This window comes from Vipera berus (assembly GCF_964194415.1).
Source record: "Vipera berus genome assembly, chromosome: 2".
Classification (NCBI taxonomy): domain Eukaryota; kingdom Metazoa; phylum Chordata; class Lepidosauria; order Squamata; family Viperidae; genus Vipera; species Vipera berus.
In genome coordinates this window covers 45,311,626-45,334,179 of record NC_138203.1, presented here as the reverse complement: position 1 = coordinate 45,334,179, position 22,554 = coordinate 45,311,626, and the positions used below count along the sequence as shown (strand labels likewise).

Below are 22,554 nucleotides of genomic sequence, written 5' to 3'. Positions count from 1 at the left end.
CCCCTGGGGATAACCCGCAGGTATTCCTTGACCGGCGGTACCCTAAGAAGGCCCTCCCTGTGGGAGCGCACGGGACGATGGGAAGTTGATGCCGGCAGTAGGTGTTCCCTTAGATAATCCGGACCCAAGCCATTGAAAGCTTTATAGGTCATTACCAGCACCTTGAATTTCACCCGGAGGGCAACCGGAAGCCAATGCAGCTCACGGAGAAGAGGTGTTACACGGGAGTATCGGGAAACTCCCATCACAACTCGCGCAGCTGCATTCTGCACCAGTTGAAGCCTCCGAGTGGTCCTCAAGGGCAGCCCCATGTAGAGAGCGTTGCAGTAGTCTAGCCGGGAGGTCACAAGCGCATGGGTGACTGTGCGTAGGGCATCTCGGTCCAGATAGGGCCGCAACTGGCGCACCAGACGAAGCTGGACAAAAGCCCCCCTGGTCACGGCTCCTATATGGTCTTCAAAACCTTTAGAATCCTATGATGTTATCTATGCTCAAGAACCTACCAGATTTGTTTCTGGCTTGGCTACTATATGTTTGAAAGTAGAGTAACACTACTTTTATCTTTGAAAACCTACAGCTGTGTAGTATTTGAGTAATCAATGGTATAACAGTTACTTTTATCTCAACAACCTACCAGGATCTGGGCTTTCTGGGTTGCCAGCAGGTTGCCTAAAAAACCCCAAGTTTCTGTGCTCAAATAAACCCAGATTCTCCACAAAAACCCTCCATATAATAAATCAGTCTCAAACTAAATTATTTTTACATATTTAATATATACAACATAATTGCAACAAATAGAAAAATCTAGATTTCATTAAATTTTAAAATAAAAAACCTAGAAACTCAAGCAAGGATTGAAAAACTTATTACTGAAAACCCTTCATTCTCTCAAACATACAAAATGATCTTTAAAAAGAGAGAATTTTTATGTAATTTATTTCCCTTTTGTGAAGAATGAGAAGATAGAGAAGATATTTACCACTAGAGATAGCATGGCATCTGAAGTAGAAGGGTGATCAAATGGGGTTTGCTCTTGTTTTCAACATATTGAACAGAAAACAGAAATAAGTACTAGAAGACTACTGTATATTACTTTCAAAGTGCTCTTGAGAGATTGGTGAATGCATTGAAAAGATCCTTAAAACTCTATTAGTCAAGTATTGTTTGAGTTGCATATTACTTTGAGGCAGCATATGGTAAGACCAAAAGAAATAGGTTAACTCATGATATTTCAAATTTGGGAGAGGTTAATGGTACTCAGGAGTCCAAGTACAAACAGGGTGGTTTTAGTTTTTTAAAAAAAGTTTACTTCTTTTGGATCCTGCTTTAAAACCCATTTCACAGAGGTAAAATGCTGAGAACCAGACAAATCATTTGAACAAGAGCCACAATGCTGTGCTTCTATATTATTCTGAGAACAATCCACTATTCATATCCTACAACACAGCATAATATTGCTTCTGTATTTATTCTGGCATTGGGAAATCCCAGTTTCAAATAATTGCTTGGTCATTAAATTCACCAATCTTTATAAAATCCCTAATCTGTAACAAATATAGAAGCAGTTAGGTTTTTTTTACTGGAATAAAAACTATATCTTATATTTTGTAAAAGAATATTTATAGAATGTAACTTGGATTGGCTGCTTTATATGTATAAGCCCCACATCACTGAGTATTTATGCCCTATCTCACATTGTATTACCATTTCAAAGGATTGTACAATTCAGACTAGATTTAGGAAAGCTGTTCAATTCTGCATTCAGATTTGTGCATTGTTATCCAACTGGTACAGTTAATTTAGCTGTATGCATATAATTCTAGAGCAGGTTCCTAAACACAGGCTATCAGTCATGTTTCTCTGAACCAGGGTGGGGCTACCTAGACACTAAGACTGGGTCTGACCCAGAGATTCTCTTTATATAGCCAGCAGACCTTAACCATTAAAACTGGGTAAGTTTCTCATGCTGATGTTTTAAGTAAAAAAAAATCCCTCTGGTTAAAATAGGTCCATCATAGCTTAGTAAATTCCTCCCCACCAAAGTGTATGCTCTTCTCCCACCTACTCTATAATTCTTAATTTCTATATTAAGAGAGATCCTCTTCCCAAGTTTGTCAGTGCTCCTCCAATTCCAGGGGACGGAGAGTGAAAATCATGTTCACACAGCCTACTAGCCTGGGCTAACCTGAAGTAGTTTGTAGTTCAGCAAGTTTTCATATCCCACCCACTACCTTATATGGTGTGAACCTCGTATGAATAAAGCAATCATATTATAGTATGCTTCACTTATTTGGCATAATCAGTTCTATAACCCAGGAACTTTGCTTTGTTAATCCAGATTTAGAACGTTGTATAAATCTGTCCAGACAAGAAACATGATCAGATGAGCTAATTATACTTTATTGTAAGGTTACATTAACAGAAACTTGCAAGTCTGAAAGTATATTTCTCCCATCTCTTTAAGCTCTAGGGGTGTCATTCCTGCTGCGGGCTAAGCTGCTTTTTAACCGAGTATTGCCCTTGTTGTGCCTTTTTGCCCCTTCTCCCAAGGTCATCCCTCCATACCTTCACAGAACTCAATGGTGAATTCGAAGGACACCTTCAGCGCTGGGATAAGCCCAAAATTAAGACAAGCCAGACCCGGATGATACTTGAATAGGAGACATCAGGCAATCTCGGGATTTAGGATTAGTTTGAAGAGTCAAAAAGCAGTCAGGGAAAAAGCAACAACACACACCACCATATAAATTGTTGTTGAGTCAAGGTGGACGTTAACCACGGGCTAGACCACTCAGAAGTTCCACTTTTTTTTGTTTTACCGCCACTTTTGCCAATAAAACAAATGCAAATCATCTTGCAACAAAAGCACGATCGTCTTTGGATTGCATCCTTCCTTCAAGCAACGCAGAGTCAAGGTAAGACGGACCAGGAGAAGAAAAAAAAATCCCTACTCACACCCAGGGCTTTTTTTTTCTCATAGAACGCTCAGAACGGAGTTCCGGCACCTTTTTGGGATGGAACCTTGTAGGGTAGGCAAGGCAAGGTTGTATGACACGTGTGAGTTCCGGCACCTTTTTCTTTTACAAAAAAAAGCACTGCTCACACCCCTCAGGAATCAGCGTCAGTGAACTCCTGGGGACTTACGTCTGCTTAAGTGCTCTCGAGGAACACTGAGGATCCTCGCAACCTAAGCGGGGGGGGGGACGGGAAGGGTGAAGAAGCCTGTCAAGCTACCACCTTTCGTTTGGCCGCTTTCTTCCCAGCCGGCACCGAAGGCTACCCCGAGCAAGCTTCGCTTCTCTTCTCCGAGAGGCGCGTTTTAAAGTTGAAGAAGCAGCGTTCCCCGCCTCCTCTGGCCACCTATTGGCCGGGCTTTGCTCATCATTTCCCCGCCAGGGAAAGGGCGGGGCTACGTGACGCCCCGGAGACTGGCGGCTGCCGCCTCTGCCGTTACCTAAACGGGAAGGCAGCGTTGAGAGGAGCTTGGAAGAGGAGCGATTGCCGAGCGATCTCGGGAGCGCGTGGACTTCGGGCAGGACTTCGCCCGCGGCGGGGGGAGGGGGGGGGAAGGAGAAAGCAACGGCAGCCTCGCCTCCCACAACACGAAGTCAGCTTTTTTTTTTCCCTTTGCTTTTTTATTTTTTTTAAAAAAAAATTGGCCGAACGCTGCTGCTTTGTTTTATCTCCTTTGCTCCCTTTTCTCTTTGCATCCTGCCAAACAAAGGAAATGCAATAGAAGGAATTCCGATTTTGCGGGAGACATGCGTTCCATCAGGAAGAGGTGGACTATCTGCACGATAAGTATCCTCCTGATCTTTTACAAGACAAAAGAGATTGCAAGAACGGAGGGGCACCCGGAGGCGCAACCCAACGGGTAAATGCAAAAGCCTTTGCTTTCACACGTATTTGACCAAAAAAAAAAAAAAAAAAGGGAGGAGAGCTGGGATGCGCACACAGCGCATTAAGGTGCAAAGGGGCCGGTGGTGTTTCCTCCCTTCAGCCCCCCCTTCCCAACTGGTATTGAGTAGGTGTGTATTTTTTTTTTTTTTTTTGAGGATGTTGTGAAGATCTCTCTCTCTCCCCCCCGGCCGCCCACTTCCTTTTGATTTGCAATCTGCGATTTCACCCTCGCGTACCTAACTAAGCGTTACGGCCGGCTTCAGGAGAGAGGTGACCCCAAGACGAAAACGAGGGCGGGGGTTTTGGGAAAGAAGTTGAAAGGGGGAGGGGGGAAAGGGTGATTGCCCGAATGAGTTGTTCGACGGCTGGGCAGTTGCAAAGAGTTGAATAAAACAAGGGGCACGTTCGATATTTGGAAGCAACGGCAGATTGTGAAGTAGCGAGAGTAGCTTGAGATGATTTCCGTCTAGGTCCAGGGCGTTCCAAATCCGCAACCCTTCTCTATAAAGCATAGCTGAACTTCTGGAAGGAATGCCATTCCCCACCCCCCCTCTCAACCAGCAGTATAAGAAAAGTGGGAATTACTGCCAAGTTAGTGCTCATCATGTATGTTGACTATTCCAAACCCGCATGTCTCTTTCCGCTTCTCCTGGGTTACGCTTCATCTCTAGATCGTTTAAACCGGATTAGCGCCGAAGCAAGTTAGATTGCGCTCAGCTGCTGCTGATATTGTGCTCTCCCGAAAGCTTCAGTTTTCTATGAGTGTTGTGTTGTGTTGAGGGACGTGTGTCCTCTTTGTAGAGGGGCACGTCCCAGGTTCTTTATTAGTGCTCGTTCTGGGCAACAACACGTCCGAAGCCGCCCTTCTGCTATTTTTCGTTTGAGGCGATGACAAATGATTCATATTGCCACGCGCCCCGACTGTCGAGCCTTGACACTTTCAAAGCAAAACAAAACTTTAGCCCGTCTAGTGCGACGTAGCTGTGGCGAGACTGCAGTTCGCACCGCGCAATTAAAGGGAGGGGAGGGGGGAAAAAGGAACCTCCCCCATTTTTACGATACCAGGTTGTATTTAATTCTGACAAGCTTCTCAACTGGAGAAAGCGGCGGGATCAGCCCTGTCGACTTAACGTTTTGGAGGATTCAAGGAGGATCCTGGTTGCTGTTGCTACTGCTGTATTTTTTTTACGCTGCCGTTGGCGGGCATAGGACTAATTTAATCCTGAAGATGGCTTGTTTGGTGTAGGCATGTCAGTTGGCGGGTGGGAAGGCGTGCCCGAGAGGGGGTGGGGAGCGGCGGTGCCTAGGAAAGCCAACGTGGTTCGCGTACACTAACAGCAAAAAACGCCGTTTAGGTAGGGTAACTTGCTTCCGCTCCTTCCCGCCCAGCAAAGAGAGCAGTTGCTGCCCGTACTGGAGAGGGGCGTGTGTGTGTGTGTGTGTGTGTGTGTGTGTGTGTGTGTATTTCTCTGGTCTGCCTCCGCTCCGATTCTTGTTCCCTCCACCGGCACCTACATATTTCATGCGTGTCTGCTTGCTTAGCCCCTCGAGAAATCCGGGAGTGCCTGCGGAAACCGAATGGTAGCGCAGGGGAGACTTGGGGATGCGTGTCAGCCAGGACTGTTCGTCTCCTTCCCACCCCTATACAGTCCCATTCCTAGATAGCGTTTTCTTTGCAAACGTCTCCTTCCTCGGCGAAGCTGCAGATCACAACTCAGTCGCAAAATCGTCCAGCTGTAGTTCAGGGCAGGAAAAGCGGGCACATGGCGAGAAGGGGGTGGGTGGGCTTGAGAGCAGCTCACCCCTCTAACCTGGAGATGACCGTTCTTTCTCCTCCGGCTTTCTCGCCTTGCGGGGTACAACCGCCCCGATACAGCCGAACCGGAGAGGGGGCAGCTTGGCAACATTAGTCTGCTCCGTTGCTTTGTGCTTCGCTCCCGAGCAAATAAAATAGAAGGCGCCGTGCTCGCGTTTCGTCTTTAGTGAGAGTGGTCTGCAAATCCTTGCCGGCTTTTGCGAGGTTTGCACAAACAGGAAAAGTGCTGCACCAATGGATGATGGGCTTCGGTGATAAGGTTTCAGAGGTGCCAGCAGAGACAAAAGATTAGCTTCTTTGTTAGCCCTCAGCCACGATTCTTGGCTCTTTTCTGCCAAATAGTAGCTGCAGCTCCTACAGCTTTACACCTCCTCCTTCCTAAACTGTTGGGATAAACCTCTGGAAATACATCTGTTCTGGTTAAAGCACCGGCACCAAGCCTTATGCTTGTTGAAAACTATGCCAGCATTTATTGTGCTGCTCCTACTGGCAGTGTATTTTCCTGCTGCAAGAAAGAACCCTGTTAACTGTGTTTTCTTTATTTATGGAGCTAAGTTAGGAAAAGGATTGATAGATCCCCCTGGATTCCTTTCTTCTCCCACTAAGCATTCCCTGCCTGCGTTAATAGCAATCACAGATCACTCTCCTGAAGGCTGGAGTTTAGACACATCCTTAAGATGCAAGTTTATTCTCATGCTTAGAATGACATGCCTAGTTATCTATCAAGTGTGCTGACTGGTGGCAGGTCCTGTGGGTGCATGCAGGGTGAAAAAGGGGAGGAAACAGTTGATAATGAACAAGCTCTGAGGTGCAAAGAAGTAGTAGTGCTAATCATGACTGGTCAGGGATCTAATCCTGACTTGGGTAGCTGCATCTGAGTAGACTCAATGGATGTAATTCATAGAAGTCGGAATAGAGTTTGCAAAGTCCCCCTGCCCAGCCACAGGAAATGCATTTGCATGATACTCATCCTGGAGGGTTAGTGGCACTTTCAGTGCTTTCTGGTAAGTCCTCAGAAATTACAGATGTAGGGGAAAAAATGCAGCTGTGTGAAACCACTTGGTAGCAGAAGCAGTGCAAGAACTATATAACAGCCAGTGGCGACAGAAATAGCCCACATCTGGCAGATATCCTCTATCTTTATTGGTTTAAGTCAATCTTCAGTCAGTGAAATTGTAGTACTATTTTGAAAGGGGCTTCCCAAAGTGGTCATGATCCCCAAGGGTTGATGGTACTATATATTATTGTTACCATTATCATTTGTAGTATTAGTAACATTAGTATTTTTTAATACAATAAATGGTGTCTGGGGTGCAAATGAACCATCTAAAATGGGTGGGGAACTATGGCCCCTTTAGGATGTGGACTTCAACTCCCAGAATTCCTGAGCCCAGGGGTTGATGAGGTGAAGAATTTGGGTATTCCTGGTTTAGAAGAAACTTAGTTAAAATGGACAAATGCTCTGGAAAGTTCTAGTTGGGGATTAATGCCTTTTTTATAATCCAGGTATTCAGGCTTCCTTGAAGCTTAAGCTAAAAGGCCAAATAGAGCAGTGATCAGGGGAGAGAAGTTGCAGGTTAGAAATAAGTCATGGCTAACTTGCCTCTTGATTTCAATACTGTAACCTGTTTCTAAAACTTTTCTTTTTGTATTGGTTTATCTATTCCTCCTCCTCCTCCTCTCCGTATTAAAATTTTCTCATAGAAATATTTCTGTAGGCTGCTCACTTCTTTCCAGAATGAATAGCGAAACAATTGTTTTCCTGGGCAGGTCTGATCTATTAAAAATCTTACTTTAGAGCCAGATACAAGGTTATGTTGAAGTCTGTGTTTTTAATTGTTACCCAGAACATATATTCATGGGTTCTTAAATGCTTTCTTACTAGTGGAGAGATGAGGGAAAATACAGTTTGCATTATGCTTTGAATGGGTGCTTGTGGAGAAAGGTTAATAAGTCATCTACTTTCACAGTTTGGTAGCTACATGCAGAATTGAGAGTTGATTGGTATTCTATTACTTTCTGAGTTGGTTGGTTAATCTGTTGTAAAACAAAATTGGCTAAAACAGCATTGAAATATCCAATGGAATTACTGTCAATTTTGCCCCCACCTTTATTAATACACGTTTCTTCAGTCACAGTAAAACTTCAGCTATCTTTCCCCCATCACTTCACTTATTTTATATTTCATTTATTTATGTGGAAGCCTCTTTGCTGCCAAATTAGCTATCTACTGCTTTGACCTAGTGTTTTCCAGTGTTCTGCAGAAGAATTTCCATTGCCACTGGCCATTAACATGTTGGCTGGAGATGATGGGATAGGAATTTTAGTTACAGATATTTTAGACTTGGGCACAGCTAAAGAAAAAAGGTAATGAACCATCTGATTGGCCTTATTATGCTGAGTTCAAGCAATAGTTATAAAGATTTAAAGCAAAGTATAAATATCTGAGTAATAGTGGTTAGGGGAAAATGAAAAAGAAAAGAGAGAAGTACTGAACACTTCATTTTTACATTTTCATTTTAAATTATTACTTTTAATTTTACTTATATATACTTGAATGTTTTTAGCATTTTTTAAAAAGATTGGCATTTGGAAAGCTGTAACTAAAGGATAATATGCTCTATTATCATATGCCTAGCTAAACCTATATATAGTTCTGTATTTTTACTCTGTTGCATATTGGTTAACTGTAATTGTCTATTTAATAACTGTTTAAAAGATTTTAAGTTGGAATATTTTTAATATTTATAAAGAAACAAGGACCAAAATCAAAATGAAGTAAATGTATCCCAACTCTAGCATCTCTCTAGCCATCACTGATCTCAGATTTTGTAGGCCTGTAAAATGGCCCAGTTGCTTGTTGAGTTTTGAGATTTTCTCAGTTGTAACTCATTGTAAAATATTAGAAATTAAAACTTTGTGTTTGCCTGGCATCCAGTAAAAGCGAACATTGCTTTATATACAAACTAACTTAGCTTGTAGTGAGGCGCAAAGCATTTTATAAATACGGCTTGCTTTACAAGAAAAACATATAGCATTTTATTGTATTGGTTAGGATGGAGGCAGAAATGTTCCGCTTGATTTTTCTATTAAAAGAAGAGAAAACAAATATTACTTTAAATCAGCTTTAGCAAGTCAATAACAAGATTGCATTATGATGGTGTCCAAATTGTAAAGCCAATTAAAAGTTTATAACATATAATTTTTTTAAGTAAAAGGATTATTTTTTGGAGGGGGTACAAACTAGCATTTATCAGATAGTATTCACTGGTCAAATTATGGCAGTAGTACCTTCTCTAAACAAAATTGTATATAGCATAACACAAATGACTTCTCTGGCAAAGAATGATGATTCGACCGTAAATGAAAATATTCAACTTACTTCTTCTATCCACTCTGTCTCTATCAAGGCAGCTCCAATTTTTAAGACTGTAATACACATCATGAGATACATATCAAGAATGTTATTTATTTATTGAACCTGTTAATCAAGTTTGGGGAAAAGAGAGACTAGCTATGGTTGATTCAGTGGAAATACGGCACACAGACATTTATGTTTGAATAAATTTTACAGAATTGAAGTATAAAAATGGAAAATTTGAAGCTATCTGGAAATGTGTTCTCAACTGGTATAAGTTCTACTTAATGCCACAAGAAATAAAATGTTTTGTTAGTTTGTGGTAAAAGTTGATGTGAAGACTCTTGATTAGAAGCATGACAGTATTCAGATGATTTTATTTTTGCTGAATTTGTTTATACGCTCCCCTTTATAATATATTGCATTACAGTTTTGATAGAAAAATTGTGGCCTTTTTTAAGTAGAGATTACCTGCTGACAGAAGCAGGTTAAAAAATAAACAGAACAGCAACATAGATTCAGTACAGAAACAACATTATAATCATACAAACAATTAAGGATGAGAGGCAAAATCAAGTTAAGCATTCTAAATTCTCATTTATGTTTCAAGATTTAAAAACTACTTATCCTAGGAGAATATTGCATAGATTTTTCAAACAGAGTTATTTGGAAAACACAGTAAGCCTAAAAAAGTTTATTTGATGAGATACAGAATATTGAGGCATACAATAATACCATCTTACTTTCACATCCTTCAATGTGCACATCTTTGTAGCTAATCTTGTCCAAACCTCAAACAGTTGCCGAAATGACTGATTCTGATTTGGATGACATGATTAGCTACAAAGCTTGACTAATAAGTTACTCGTGAGAAATGGAAAAAATATTGGTATGTGTTGTTTAGTGACCGTATGTAAAAGGATATTTTCCTTAAAAATTGTTACAAAAGAATAAGATGGTATACTAAAAAATGATAAATAAGGATAAAAATAAACCAGAAGAGATGTCCAACAGACCAAGAATATTAACTAGAAGTTGGAGAAATAGCATGAAGCAGAAACAATTACCCAAACTTTTTTTAAATAGACCGTGTTATATATTATTATTTTTATTAACTGTAGGTTTTCAGAACATTTTGACTGCTCAGGTCTGTTATGATCACTAAATGAATGATTGTAAGTCAAGGATTACCTTCCTTGACTTAAAAGCATTCATTTAGTGATCAGAGTTATAACAGCACTGTTACAAAAAAAATACTTAAAAATGATCCTCATGCTTACGACCATTGTAGCATGTCACAGTCCCGTGATCAAAATTTGGATGCTTGGCAATCAGCATGTATTTTCAATGTTTGCAGCATGCCAGCATCATGTGATCTCTATTTGCAATCTTCCAGTTGTCTTCCAATATGCAAAGTCGATAGAGGAAGCTGGATTTGCCTAATAACCACATGATTCATTTCACAACTGCTGTGATTTGTTTAACCATGGTTAAAAAATAAATGTTTGCAAAATTGAGTGGAGCTCACTTAACAAACATCTTGCTTATCAATGAAAATTCTGGCTCCAATTGTCTTGTAGGTCAACAACTACTCGTATTTAAAGCATGAGTACTTTTATGGACAATTATTTATTTGTCTGTTCTCCAGCATGATAGATGGAGAATCCACGAATGGGTTAACTCTGTCTTCCTGCCCAATTAGACTAAGTCAGTCAAACTTGCCACGCTTCTCCTGGGCCAGGATATCTCCCAGTCATGACTTAGTCTGTGCCCAGAATAGACGTGTTGATTTTGGCTCCAAGAAATCTTGCTGAATCATCTCTTCTGAGTAATTGAGCAGGTTGTGTGTGTGTGTGTGTATTTATATATATATATTTCCCTCCCATAGGGACAGGGCAGCTTTGGTATGTCCCATTCATGGATTCTCCATCTATCATGCTGGAGAAGGGGCGTTGTCTTACCTGAACGCCTTTTCTCAGCATGATGATGGAGAATCCACACCCACCCCTCAGTGTCCGTCAGGTCCTGTGTCGGGTATGGCAGCCAACACGTCGGACTGTCGTCATTTGCTTCACCTTCATCGTGACTGGGAGGTGTCCTGGCCCAGGAGAGGCGTGGCAAGTTTGACTGACTTAGTCTAATTGGGTAGGAAGACAGAGTTAACCCATTCGTGGATTCTCCATCATCATGCTGAGAAAACACATTCAGGTAAGACAACGCCCCATTTATATTCGTCCTTTTCCCAGGAACACAAGGCAACAAACCCAGCTCTTCCTTTTCAGGTTTTCCCATAAGTTTAACTGCCAGGCATGAAAGATCAAGACTATCTGCAAAGTTCTAATAAACTGATTTACTACTACTCATGTCTATGTACTAGCTATTAGCACTAGCTTGGTGCTAGATAAAGGTCAATGGAACTCAAGAAGGGTTGGACTTAGTTCATTTGTGGCTATGTAGAGATTCTAAGCTGATTCCTCTTTGGACTCAGTCCTTAGGTTCTGCCACCTCTACTACAATAACCCATTGCACTAGATTGGATTGAGAAAGCACGGCCAGTACAGAACTTCGATCACTGAGAGTGGACTTGAACCTGCCTTTCACTTATTTTAGTTCCAAAACCTTAGCTCCCATGCTGCACTACACTACCAAATTATGTTTTAGTGAACGTATATCACTGTATACTGTGAAACACCCATGCCATTTTTGGGAAGTTTCTAAGGGGCTACAGCAAATTCAGTACAAATGGAAATTCATCGTACAATTGTTATGCATCATGATATTTTGATCACTTTATTTTTAAGTGTGCTATGATGCTGCTTCAGGAAAATGAAGGCAACATCACCCACAAATCTTAGCACTGTGTGTGTTCATTATTTAAAAGGGATTCTTTCATATGACTGACTTGGAAGGCAGAGAAATGCTGTGTAATTAGTTTTGGCATGAATCTGTTCCCTGAGATCTATGTGAACATTGTTCACCAAAACTTTTATCATTATTCTTTATAACATTAAATTTGAAAAGAATATTATGTACATGCATAAATGTATTTGTATTTGCATTCCTTGCCCCATCTTAAAATTACTATGTATGAAGTTTGAAATAAAATTTGCTTAGTTTTCTTTAAACCTAGTTTAAGTTCAACTTTGATCTGTAAATCAATCATACATACAATCATTGATCCTATGAGTTCTCCTAGGCAAGCTTCAAGATGCGATGAAGCAGAACTTAGTCTTTCTGGATACCACTGTGTGACATGAGATTGCTATATGCAGCATACAGAAATCTACATTCTTTTTAGGGCACTACAGTTTTTTGATGGTGTGCTATAGCTGTGTTAAGTCTGATCTTGCCAATTTGCTGTCAAGCTAAGATTAAACTACATATGCCATATGAAGAACTGTATGGTTTAGGCCTTCCTATCTAACAACTGTTTTTTCTCTTTTACATCTGTCTTGAAAGGTAAAGATTTAGCAGAACTGCCTTCTTGAAGATGTTGGACTTGCAAGGGATTCATTGAAAAACAACCCCAAAACAGCCAATTCTGAGCCATAGGTTTCTCAACTGTGAAATTCCCTCCCTCTTTAATTACAATTGAGACTGATCTGAAGATGTATCTGCTTAACTGGATCTTTGGATTAATTTGTGGTGTGGTGCTTCTTGTTTACTCTGGGTGTTCTAATAGTTCTATCCTGTGCAATCACTTTTAAAGCTGCTCTTTCTTTAATTTAATTGTAAAATAATTTGATTGTGTTTGTTGGATTTGTTTTGTGTACCACTTGCATCAGATTTGTCTTTTTAATACGTACATTGCTTTGTTGATATATTCTATATAGAAGTAAACACATTTTATTGTGTGACGTTTATGGGCAAAACATTTATTTTATGATAGTGTTTATAGCTTTAATGCCAAAGTCTTCAGATTCAGTTGTTGGCCCTCCTCCCATTTAAAGAATCTTATGTTGTGAGAAGGATTTCTAAGTGAAGCTGTTGTTGGCTGCTACTCAGATGGTACAAGACAATGTGGACAAATGATCTGACCTTGTATAAAACAGATTCTTACTTTCCAGAAACTAACTGGATTTTCTCAGGCATCATAGTTAATGTATTTATCTCACAAGAGCCCCAGTCATAGACTCTGAGTGGCTCATCACAGTTAGTAAAATACCAGCATAAAAACAGAATTGTAAAATAATTGTGCTCTTGGGATGGATAAAAAGCCAAAGTCAAATCTCTCCTTAGTTTATATTGAGACGTCATTGACCTCTTGGCAACAGTATGAATGCATTAGATATTTAAAAAAAACTTAACTGCCTCAATTCATTTAGATGAAAACCTTTTTCCATACAGTAACACCTACCTAATTAATATATCTTTATACTACTAAAATCTTCTTTATGTTTATCTGTTTGTACTCTCAAATTAGCCCAAATGGTGCTAATACCATGACAATCTTTAAATCAAGGTACCTAAAATCTGTTACTTTAAAAATGTATAAAATTCAGGACCCACTACTCTTGTGTAATTGAAATTTCCATGATGGTCACACCAAAGCATCATTCCTACCGCATCCCCACTTCCTGATTGTGATTTCCGATGCTCCTCACCAAAAGCAAAGTAAATGGGGAAGCTAGCAGAAAGTCATAAGCTGCTACTCCTCCCATTGCTTTTTTGCCTTCCCGTGGTCATTCTATTTATCTGTTTAGGTAAATAAATATTGGCATTATTGAAGTTCATTTGCCACTATATTTTTCTATTTATGATATATAACCTTCTTAGTTGATTACAAGACTGTTCAGCATTGAGGTAAACAAAATATGGCCAGCCTACAATTTAGTGTTCATTCTGATCATATCAGAATGTACTACCTTTTTGTCAAAGGATGACCCAATGGCTTACAGCAGACATGTCAAACACAAGGCCCGGGGGCCGGATGCGGCCCGCAAAGTGGTTTCATGTGGCCCGCGAAGCCATCCTGGAAACAGTGAGGGAACGGCCCCCACTGCCTTGGCCCTGCCCCAGAGACCCTCCTTCTGCCAGAGACCCTCAGATCTGTCCCACTCCTGCCCAGGCCCCCATAGGCACCCTTGATGCAAATGATGTAGAGCTGGCCATGCCCACCCAGTAGGCCATACACACTCTAGCCAGACCCACCCAGTAGGCCACGCCCACCCTGGCCATACCTATCCGGCCCACTGAGGGCAACCGCAATGCTGATGCGGCCCTCAATGAAATTGAGTTTGACACCCTGGCTTACAGTGTTGTCTAGTTAATAAGGTTGTAATAGTGTTGTTGTTGTTAGCTGCGAAGTTGTCTCCGACCCATCGCGACCCTATGGACAAATTTCCTCCAGGCCTTCCTGTCCTGTACCATCTTCTGGAGTACATTTAAGCTCACGCCTACTGCTTCAGTGACTCCATCCAGCCACCTCACTCTCTGTCGTCCCCTTCTTCTATTGCCTTCAATCTTTCCCAGCATTAGGCTCTTCTCCAGTGAGTCCTTCCTTCTCATTAGGTGGCCAAAGTACTTGAGTTTTAGCTTCAGGATCTGGCCTTCTAAAGAGCAGTCAGGGTTGATCTCCTCTAGGACTGACCAGTTTGATCGCCTTGCAGTCCAAGGGACTTGCAGAAGTCTTCTCCAGCACCATAGTTCAAAGGCCTCAATTCTTTGGCGCTCAGTCTTTTTTATGGTCCAACTTTCACTGCCATACATTGCAACTGGGAAGACCATAGCCTTGACTATACACACTTTTGTTGACAGGGTGATGTCTCTGCTTTTTAGTGTGCTGTCTAGATTTGCCATGGCTTTCCTCCCGAGGAGCAAGCGTCTTTTAATTTCTTGGCTACAGTCCCCATCTACAGTGATCTTGGAGCCCAGGAAAATAAAATCTGTCACTACCTCCATTTCTTCCCCATCTATTTGCCAGGAATTGAGAGGGCCGGATGCCACGATCTTGGTTTTCTTAATGTTAAGTTTCAACCCAACTTTTGCACTCTCCTTCTTCACCCGCAACACGAGGCTCTTTAGTTCTTCTTCACTTTCTGCCATTAGAGTGGTATCATCTGCATATCTTAGGTTGTTGATATTTCTTCCGGCAATCTTAATTCCAACTTTTGATTCATCTAGCTCTGCCTTTCTCATGATGTGCTCTGCATATAAGTTAAATAGGCAGGGCGACAGTATATAGCCTTGCCGGACTCCTTTCCCAATTTTGAACCAATCAGTGGTTCCGTGTTCAGTTCTCACTGTTGCTTCTTGGCCCACATATAGGTTTCTCAAGAGACAAATAAGGTGGTCTGGTACTCCCATCTCTTTAAGAACTTGCCACAGTTTGTTATGATCCACACAATCAAAGGCTTTAGCATAGTCAATGAAGCAGAAGTAGATGTTTTTCTGGAACTCTCTAGCTTTCTCCATGATCCAGCATATGTTGGCAATTTGATCTCTAGTTCCTCTGCCTCTTCAAAATCCTGCCTGTACTTCTGGTAGTTCTCGATCGACATACTGCTGGAGTCTAACTTGTAGGATTTTAAGCATAACTTTACTAGCATGAGAAATGAGTGCAATGGTGCGATAGTTTGAACATTCTTTGGCACTGCCTTTCTTTGGAATTGGAATGTAAACTGATCTTTTCCAATCCTGTGGCCACTGTTGAGTTTTCCAAATTTGCTGGCAAATTGAGTGTAGCACTTTTACTGCACTGTCTTTTAAGATTTTGAATAGCTCAGCTGGAATACTGTCACCTCCACTAGCTTTGTTGTTGCTCAGCTTTTCTAAGGCCCACTTCACTTCACATTCTAGGATGTCTGGCTCGAGGTCAGTGACCACCTCATTGTGATTATCAGGGACTTTAAGCTCATTCTTGTATGGTTCTTCTGTGTAATTTTGCCATCTCTTCTTAATCTCTTCTGCCTCTGTTAGGTCCCTTCCATTTTGGTCTTTTATCATGCCCATTTTTGCATTAAATGTTCCCTTCATCTCTCCAATTTTCTTGAAAAGACTTCTGGTCCTCCCTATTCTATTGTTTTCTTCCATTTCTTTGCACTGTGCATTTAAGAAGGCATTCTTATCTTTTCTAGCTATTCTCTGGAATTCTGCATTCAATTGGGCGTATCTTTCTTTTTCTCCCTTGCCTTTCGCTTCCCTCCTTCCCTCAGCTATTTGCAAAGCTTCCTCAGACAGCCATTTTGTTTTCTTGCATTTCTTTTTCTTTGGGATGGTTTTAGTTGCTACCTCTTGTACAATGTTGTGAACCTCTGTCCATAGTTCATCAGCCACTCTGTCTATCAGATCTGATTCCTTAAATCTATTTGTCACCTCTACTGTATATTGAAGAGGGATATGATTTAATTCATACCTGAGTGGCCTAGTGCTTTTCCCTACTTTCTTCAGTTTAAGCCTAAACTTTGCAATGAGAAGCTCATGGTCTGAGCCACAGTCAGCTCCTGGTCTTGTTTTTACTGACTGTATAGAGCTTCTCCATCTTTGCCTGCAAAGCATATAGTCAATGTGATTTCTGTGTTGACCGTCTGGTGATGTCCATGTGTGGAGCCGTCTCTTGGGTTGTTGGAAAAGAGTGTTTGCTATGACCATCGTATTCTCTTGACAAAATTCTATCAGCCTGTGCCCTGCTTCATTTTGTACTCCAAGGCCAAACTTGCCTGTTATTCCGGTTATCTTTTGGCTTCCTACTTTAGCATTCCAATCTTCCACGATGATAAGGACATCATTTTTTGGTGTTAGTTCTATAAGGTGCTGTAGGGCTTCATAGAACCGGTCAATGGTTTGCCTTGGATTCGAACTGAGATCATTCTGTCATTTTGAGAATTGTATCCCAGTATTGCTTTTCCTACTCTTTTATTGACTATGAAAGCTACTCCATTTCTTCTTAGGGATTCTTGCCCGCAGTAGTATACCTGATGGTCATCTGAATTAAATTCCCCCATTCCTGTCCATTTTAGTTCGCTAATTCCTAAGATGTCGATGTTCAGTCTTGTCATCTCTTGTTTGACCACGTCCAGCTTTCCTTGATTCATGGATCTTACATTCCAGGTTCCTATGGAAAAAAAATCTTTACAATATCAGCCTTTCCTTTCACCACCAGACATATCCACATCTGAGCGTCCTTTCGGCTTTGGCCCAGTCACTTCATTCTTTCTGGCGCTACTAGTACTAGCCCTCTGCTCTTCCCCAGTAGCATACTGGACGCCTTCCAACCTGAGGGGCTCATCTTCCAGCGTCATATTGTTTTGCCTTTTGGTACTGTCCATAGGGTTTTCATGGCAAAGATACTGGAGTGGGTTGCCATTTCCTTCTCCAGTGGATCACGTTTTGTCAGAACTCTGCTATGACTTTTCTGTCTTGGGTGGCCCTGCACGGCATAGCTTGAGTAGTAGCTTTAGTTAAAAAGCTACATGAGCATTCTACTTCTTTCTTCCAGTAATAAATCAAAACAGTGTAGAATTAAGATGTTTCTGTTATGTTCAGCATGTGCAAGATTGATAAGAGAATAAAAATACTGTATGCCTGTGGGCAAAGGGTTGTTTTGTGGGTTATGTCATGCTGCATAGCGGACATAGATTTTCCCTCCCATATTTGGTTGCTGAGACTCCTTCTCTAAACTAAGATGGATGCCACACTCTAATGAATAATAGGCCTTATTTATTGATAGATATTTTCACTGAAATGATCCACCATAGTTGTTTATTTTGTAACATATTTACTCAATCAAATACTTTTAATAAACAAATTTAATAAGCAAATCCCTATTAATAAACCAAACTATTATTATTCATTAAAGTATGGCATTCATCTTAGTTTAGAGAGGGAGTCTCTAAATAAGTAATATAACCCATTATGAGAAGCCATTTCTTGTTTTAGTTCTGATTTGTCTTCTGGCCACTTGTTTAGAAATAGAGAAGGAGAATAGTAAAATTAATTTTATGCATATGTTTTCATTGCAAAAGCTGTAGGATAGGCCTACGCAGAATTTTTCCCAAAAGTTCCTGAAAAACAGACGACTGACATTGATAAACAGTCTGCTATTAATTTTCACTGACAGACTAAAAATAGCTAAAACCAACAGGCCCATTGGTTTAGATCAGGCATGTCAAACTGCTGGCCCGTGGGCCGGATACATCACGCCAAAACTGCGCCCACTCCATTGCCGATAATGGGGGAAAAGTTGTGATATGTCGTGCGATGTCATGTGACATTGTGAGTTTGACATGCCTGGTTTAGATGATTTAAAAGAAATTAATAAATAAGAAATACATGCTGGGTAGGTATTTTAATGGATACAGGTCATGATAATTATACATTATATTAAGGCTGTCTTTGCTCTAAATATCACTTGATTTGGAATTCAAAGGATGAGAGTTATTTTCATTTGGGTGTACTTTAGGAATTCCTCTAATATCTTGAGAACTGTTATGATGGGGGACCATGGAGGTTCATGAGGTTAGGATGCTGGGCTGTCGATCAGCAGGCTAGCATTCAAGATCCAGTTGTTGCTGCAGGAAGGGATGAGCTGTCATATGCTCCAGCTAGCAGTTCAAAATTGGATGACTGCGAGTGTATAAATGGTTGCCACTTTGGTGAGCAATTTAATGGGGACAAGGAAGGTGCACCCAACTGGCACCCCGTGGGCAACGTTGATGTCACTGTTCAATTCTTTCAACCTGGAAGCACTTTGTGTTCCCAACACACCTGTAGTAATTTGTTATGATGATGTAATGGAATGTGTGGGTGATCTTGGGGAATGAGAGGAAGAGATGCTACTAGGAAACAATCAGACAAGAGCAGAAGGAACCCCCAGTGGCTTAACAGTCAGAAAGAAACTTAGGAAGGACCCACCTGGTCAGGTTGTACTTCCAGACTTGCAAGATTCAGTTAATGTAGCCTTACAATAAAGCAGAATTTGTTCATCATGCATATTTCCTGTCTAGTTTACCTGGGAGGGCTGATAGGTGAATATTGATGTGGAATTAATAAAGGCCTTTAATCTGATCCAGCCAGGTTGCAATTATAGGAAGTAACTGTACCTCAGATCAAAATAGAGAGTTCCTACTTTTGATGGAAATTCTGCTGACATTTCAGATCATAGTTATAATGCATTATAAGTTGAACCTAGCAAGTAAATAATGGCGAAAGATTCAGTCAATTAATAGAAAAAAACCTCCAGTTTTAAGGAAGTTTCAGCTTCTACCCATTCAGTAGAAACCAGTGTGTAAAATAAAAACAAAGTATGTGTGTTGTTGTACTGAAAATAGAAGGAGAAAGAAGTACAGGTAGTCCTTAACAACCACAACTGAGCCCCAAGTTCTGCTATTAAACAAGGCTTCTGTTAACTGAGTTATGCTTCAATTTACATCCTTTTTTGCCACAGTTGTTGAACAAATGACTGCAGTTGTTAAGTGACTCATGTGGTTGTTAAGCAAGTGGCTGCCCCTGTTGACTTTGCTTGTCAGAAACTAGCTGAGAAGTTTACAGATGATGATCACATGACCCCAGGACACTGCAGCTGTAAAAAATATATGCCAATTGCCAAGTGCCAAATTTTGATCAAGTGAGTATGGGGATGCTGCCACTGATGTATTTAAAAAAGTCACTTTTTCAGTGCTGTAAGTTTGAACAGTCACTGAATGAATAGTTGTAAGTCAAGGACTACTTGTATTAGATCAGGGGTGTCAAACGTGCAACGTCACATGACGTGTCGCAACGTATCGTGACATTTTTCCATTGCCAGCAATAGGGTGGGTGCAGTTTTGCCATGACGAATCCAACCCGCGGACCGGCAGTTTGACACCCCTGTATTAGATACTGTATTTGCCTTGTCATAAAGTAATAAATTTAAAATAATACCTGTAGCTGGTATTTGTGAAGTGATGCCAAAGGAAGATTTTGGCTATGTCTGAGCTAACTACTACCTTTCATTCTTTTTACATTGTGTTTCAGAGATGGTGAGCAAAGTTTAAGTAGATCAATGCTCAATAGCTCCGATAAAATAAGCCGGAAGAGTGGCTCTTCAGTGTTCCAGCATTCTGTAGAAAGATGGAAAATCAATTCCTCCTTGGTGTTGGAAATAAGGTTAGTATCTTCAATAATATAGCTTGCAGCTTTGATGAGACTGGGAAACCTTTTTTACTTAACCTTGTGGACTGTGCCGGATAATTCTAGAAGATGAATAATCTTGGGAAAATAAATTTCTCTTGGTTTACAGCACAGTATGGGTTTGTGAAATTACAGAAGATCTAAACCAGGGGTGTCAAACTGCCGGCCCGTGGGCCGAAGCGTCACAGAGAAACCGCGCCCATCCCATTTTCGGCAAAAGTTCCGATACGTCACGTGACGTCGCGAGTTTGACATGCCTGATCTAAACTGTCTTGGGAAAAAGTCACAAAGCAATCTTTGCCTTTGGGCTATGAGCAAGGGTATCATGTAATGTATGCGTACATTTAATATTTCAGAGTTGATTAAATAGAAATATGAAAGTAAATAATACTGATAATGTTTTGATTTTTAGCTAGAAAACAGGACATACTAGTGATATTTGTTGCACATCAACTTTTTAGGAGCCTCTAGTAGTCACTGTTGAAAATTAACCTTTTTTCTTTTGGATAAGTCTTTGCACTGTCCTTGCAAAGCAGTTCTTTTCAGAAGTTTCAGAAGACAAAATGTATACTTTCTTTCTACTATACCACTCTTGTTATGTTAACTACATGATCCCAAGCTCTTCCTCTTAATTGCCATCAGGAAAAAAGTAAAAAGCGGAAGGTATAGTTGAAATTACAGATGTCTGTATAGTTGCGTATTCATGTGACCCAAACTGTTGTAAAGATGGGGAGAAAAATGTCTTCAGAAATCATCAAGATCAAATACGCTAATGGCGTATTTGATGATTTGGGGTAAAAGGTTATCTTCTGCTAAACTACGAAGGAACAGAATATTTTATTAGAGAGATCTAAAAATTACTTGTCTGGTGTGAAAGGGTATTTTAAGTTTTTAAAGTTCTTTATTCACAATCCTTATAAAATAAATCAGGGGTCTTCAGACTTGGCCCTTTTGTGACTTGTGGACTTTAATTCCCAGAATTCCTCAGCCAGGCACACTGGCTGAGGAATTCTGGGAGTTGAAGTCCACAAGTCATAAAAGGGCCAAGTTTGAAGACACCTGAAATAAATTCTATCCTGTTATGGGATGTTACTATAAAGGACCTATCAATTGCTAATCTGAATATCCTGAGCAATGGGTGAATAGTATATAGCCTCCATAAAAATTAGTGCAGGTAGAGAACTAGAAAATATGGTGAGATGTCTGGATATGCCATCAAATATAGTTGCATCACCTTCCTCTCCCAAATTAAAATACCTTGCCCTGAGATTGAGAACATGGATTAAACAGTCATAGCATACTTGAACAATCTCTACAAAATAACAGCAGCTAGTAGGGGATGTGTATAACTTTAATAATCAAAGTGAAGTACCAAGATTTGAATGAATCACCTTGTAGCTGCTTCACAAAGCGATATAATCACTTTCTTCTAAAAGAAAAAGTATGTTGCTTTATATCTTGCTTAGAGCCCCTTTCAGCCTGTTCCTGTGGAACTCATGCAACTCATGCAATGAAAGTACGCTGAGAGCTGCCTTTTTGAGAGAAATCCTCCAGGTGAAAGCCGAGACAAGCCTTCCCCTGCAGTGCTGGTGAAATTGATTCCAGGCTGGGCAGATTAAGCACACATTGCTGGCATTCCCTTATGAGCTCTGGAACTTTTTGGCCTAGAGTATCCTTGGGCCGCTTGCCAGAATTTTTGGTGAGACTGCAGAGGAGATACTACTTATCTCCTTCGGGCATTGCTGCAGAGAAACTGCTGCTCAGCTTTGATCAGCACAGGAGGGAAGGGGGAAGGACATGTTTTACACAGTGTTTGAGAAAGGTCAAAACAATCTGGAGGGTATGTTGCTGTTGTGAGCATCATAGAGAAGGCACTGCTTTTCCACACCAGCTTGGTTTAGATGTGAAGTATTTTCTAGGCTGGATTGTTTCATTGAGTGCCTCTGAATCACCCATCTTGGAGATTCTTTGAGGGGTGCTAGGACAAAACTCTGAAAAGAAATCATCCAGATTGGTTTGATGAAGTGAATTATGCTGTCTCTAGGCTTCAGAGAAGTGAAATCACATTGCTTTCATGGTATTAATCATAAAAATAAAATGTATCTTGATTCCTTTTGGAGATTTTTGGGTTGGTGGGAAGCAGAAGGATGCAAGCCAAAATTGGTGAAAGAAAAAAAAAAGTAGAAGTCTTATCTATAGATATAAAAGTATGTATGGCTATTTCTCCATTGCTATGCTTAAATTGTATGATACTTTTCTTTTAATTTAATTTTAATTTTAATTTTTTTTAATTTCAACATTGTTGAATCATTTGATGTAGGTGCATCTGAATTTTTTTTTAAAAAATCACATAAAATTGAAACATTGAATT

At 40.5% G+C, this 22,554-nt stretch overlaps 2 protein-coding genes across 4 annotated transcripts in view; both read left to right on the top strand.

The window, feature by feature from the left end:
• The window catches only part of SLCO4C1 (solute carrier organic anion transporter family member 4C1), a 726,014-nt gene that overhangs the window by 495,638 nt on the left and 207,822 nt on the right, over positions 1-22,554 (top strand). The gene's annotated exons all lie outside the window — the stretch shown is intronic.
• Positions 3,438-22,554, top strand: part of ST8SIA4 (ST8 alpha-N-acetyl-neuraminide alpha-2,8-sialyltransferase 4) — a gene marked incomplete at its 3' end in the record, with an annotated part of 88,557 nt that continues 69,440 nt past the window's right edge. Inside the window, exons 1-2 of the mRNA XM_081317029.1 lie at positions 3,438-3,874; positions 20,028-20,159. Coding sequence (XP_081173155.1) covers positions 3,762-3,874; positions 20,028-20,159 — 245 coding nt within the window. The 5' untranslated portion in view covers positions 3,438-3,761. The remainder of the gene's footprint in view (positions 3,875-20,027; positions 20,160-22,554) is intronic.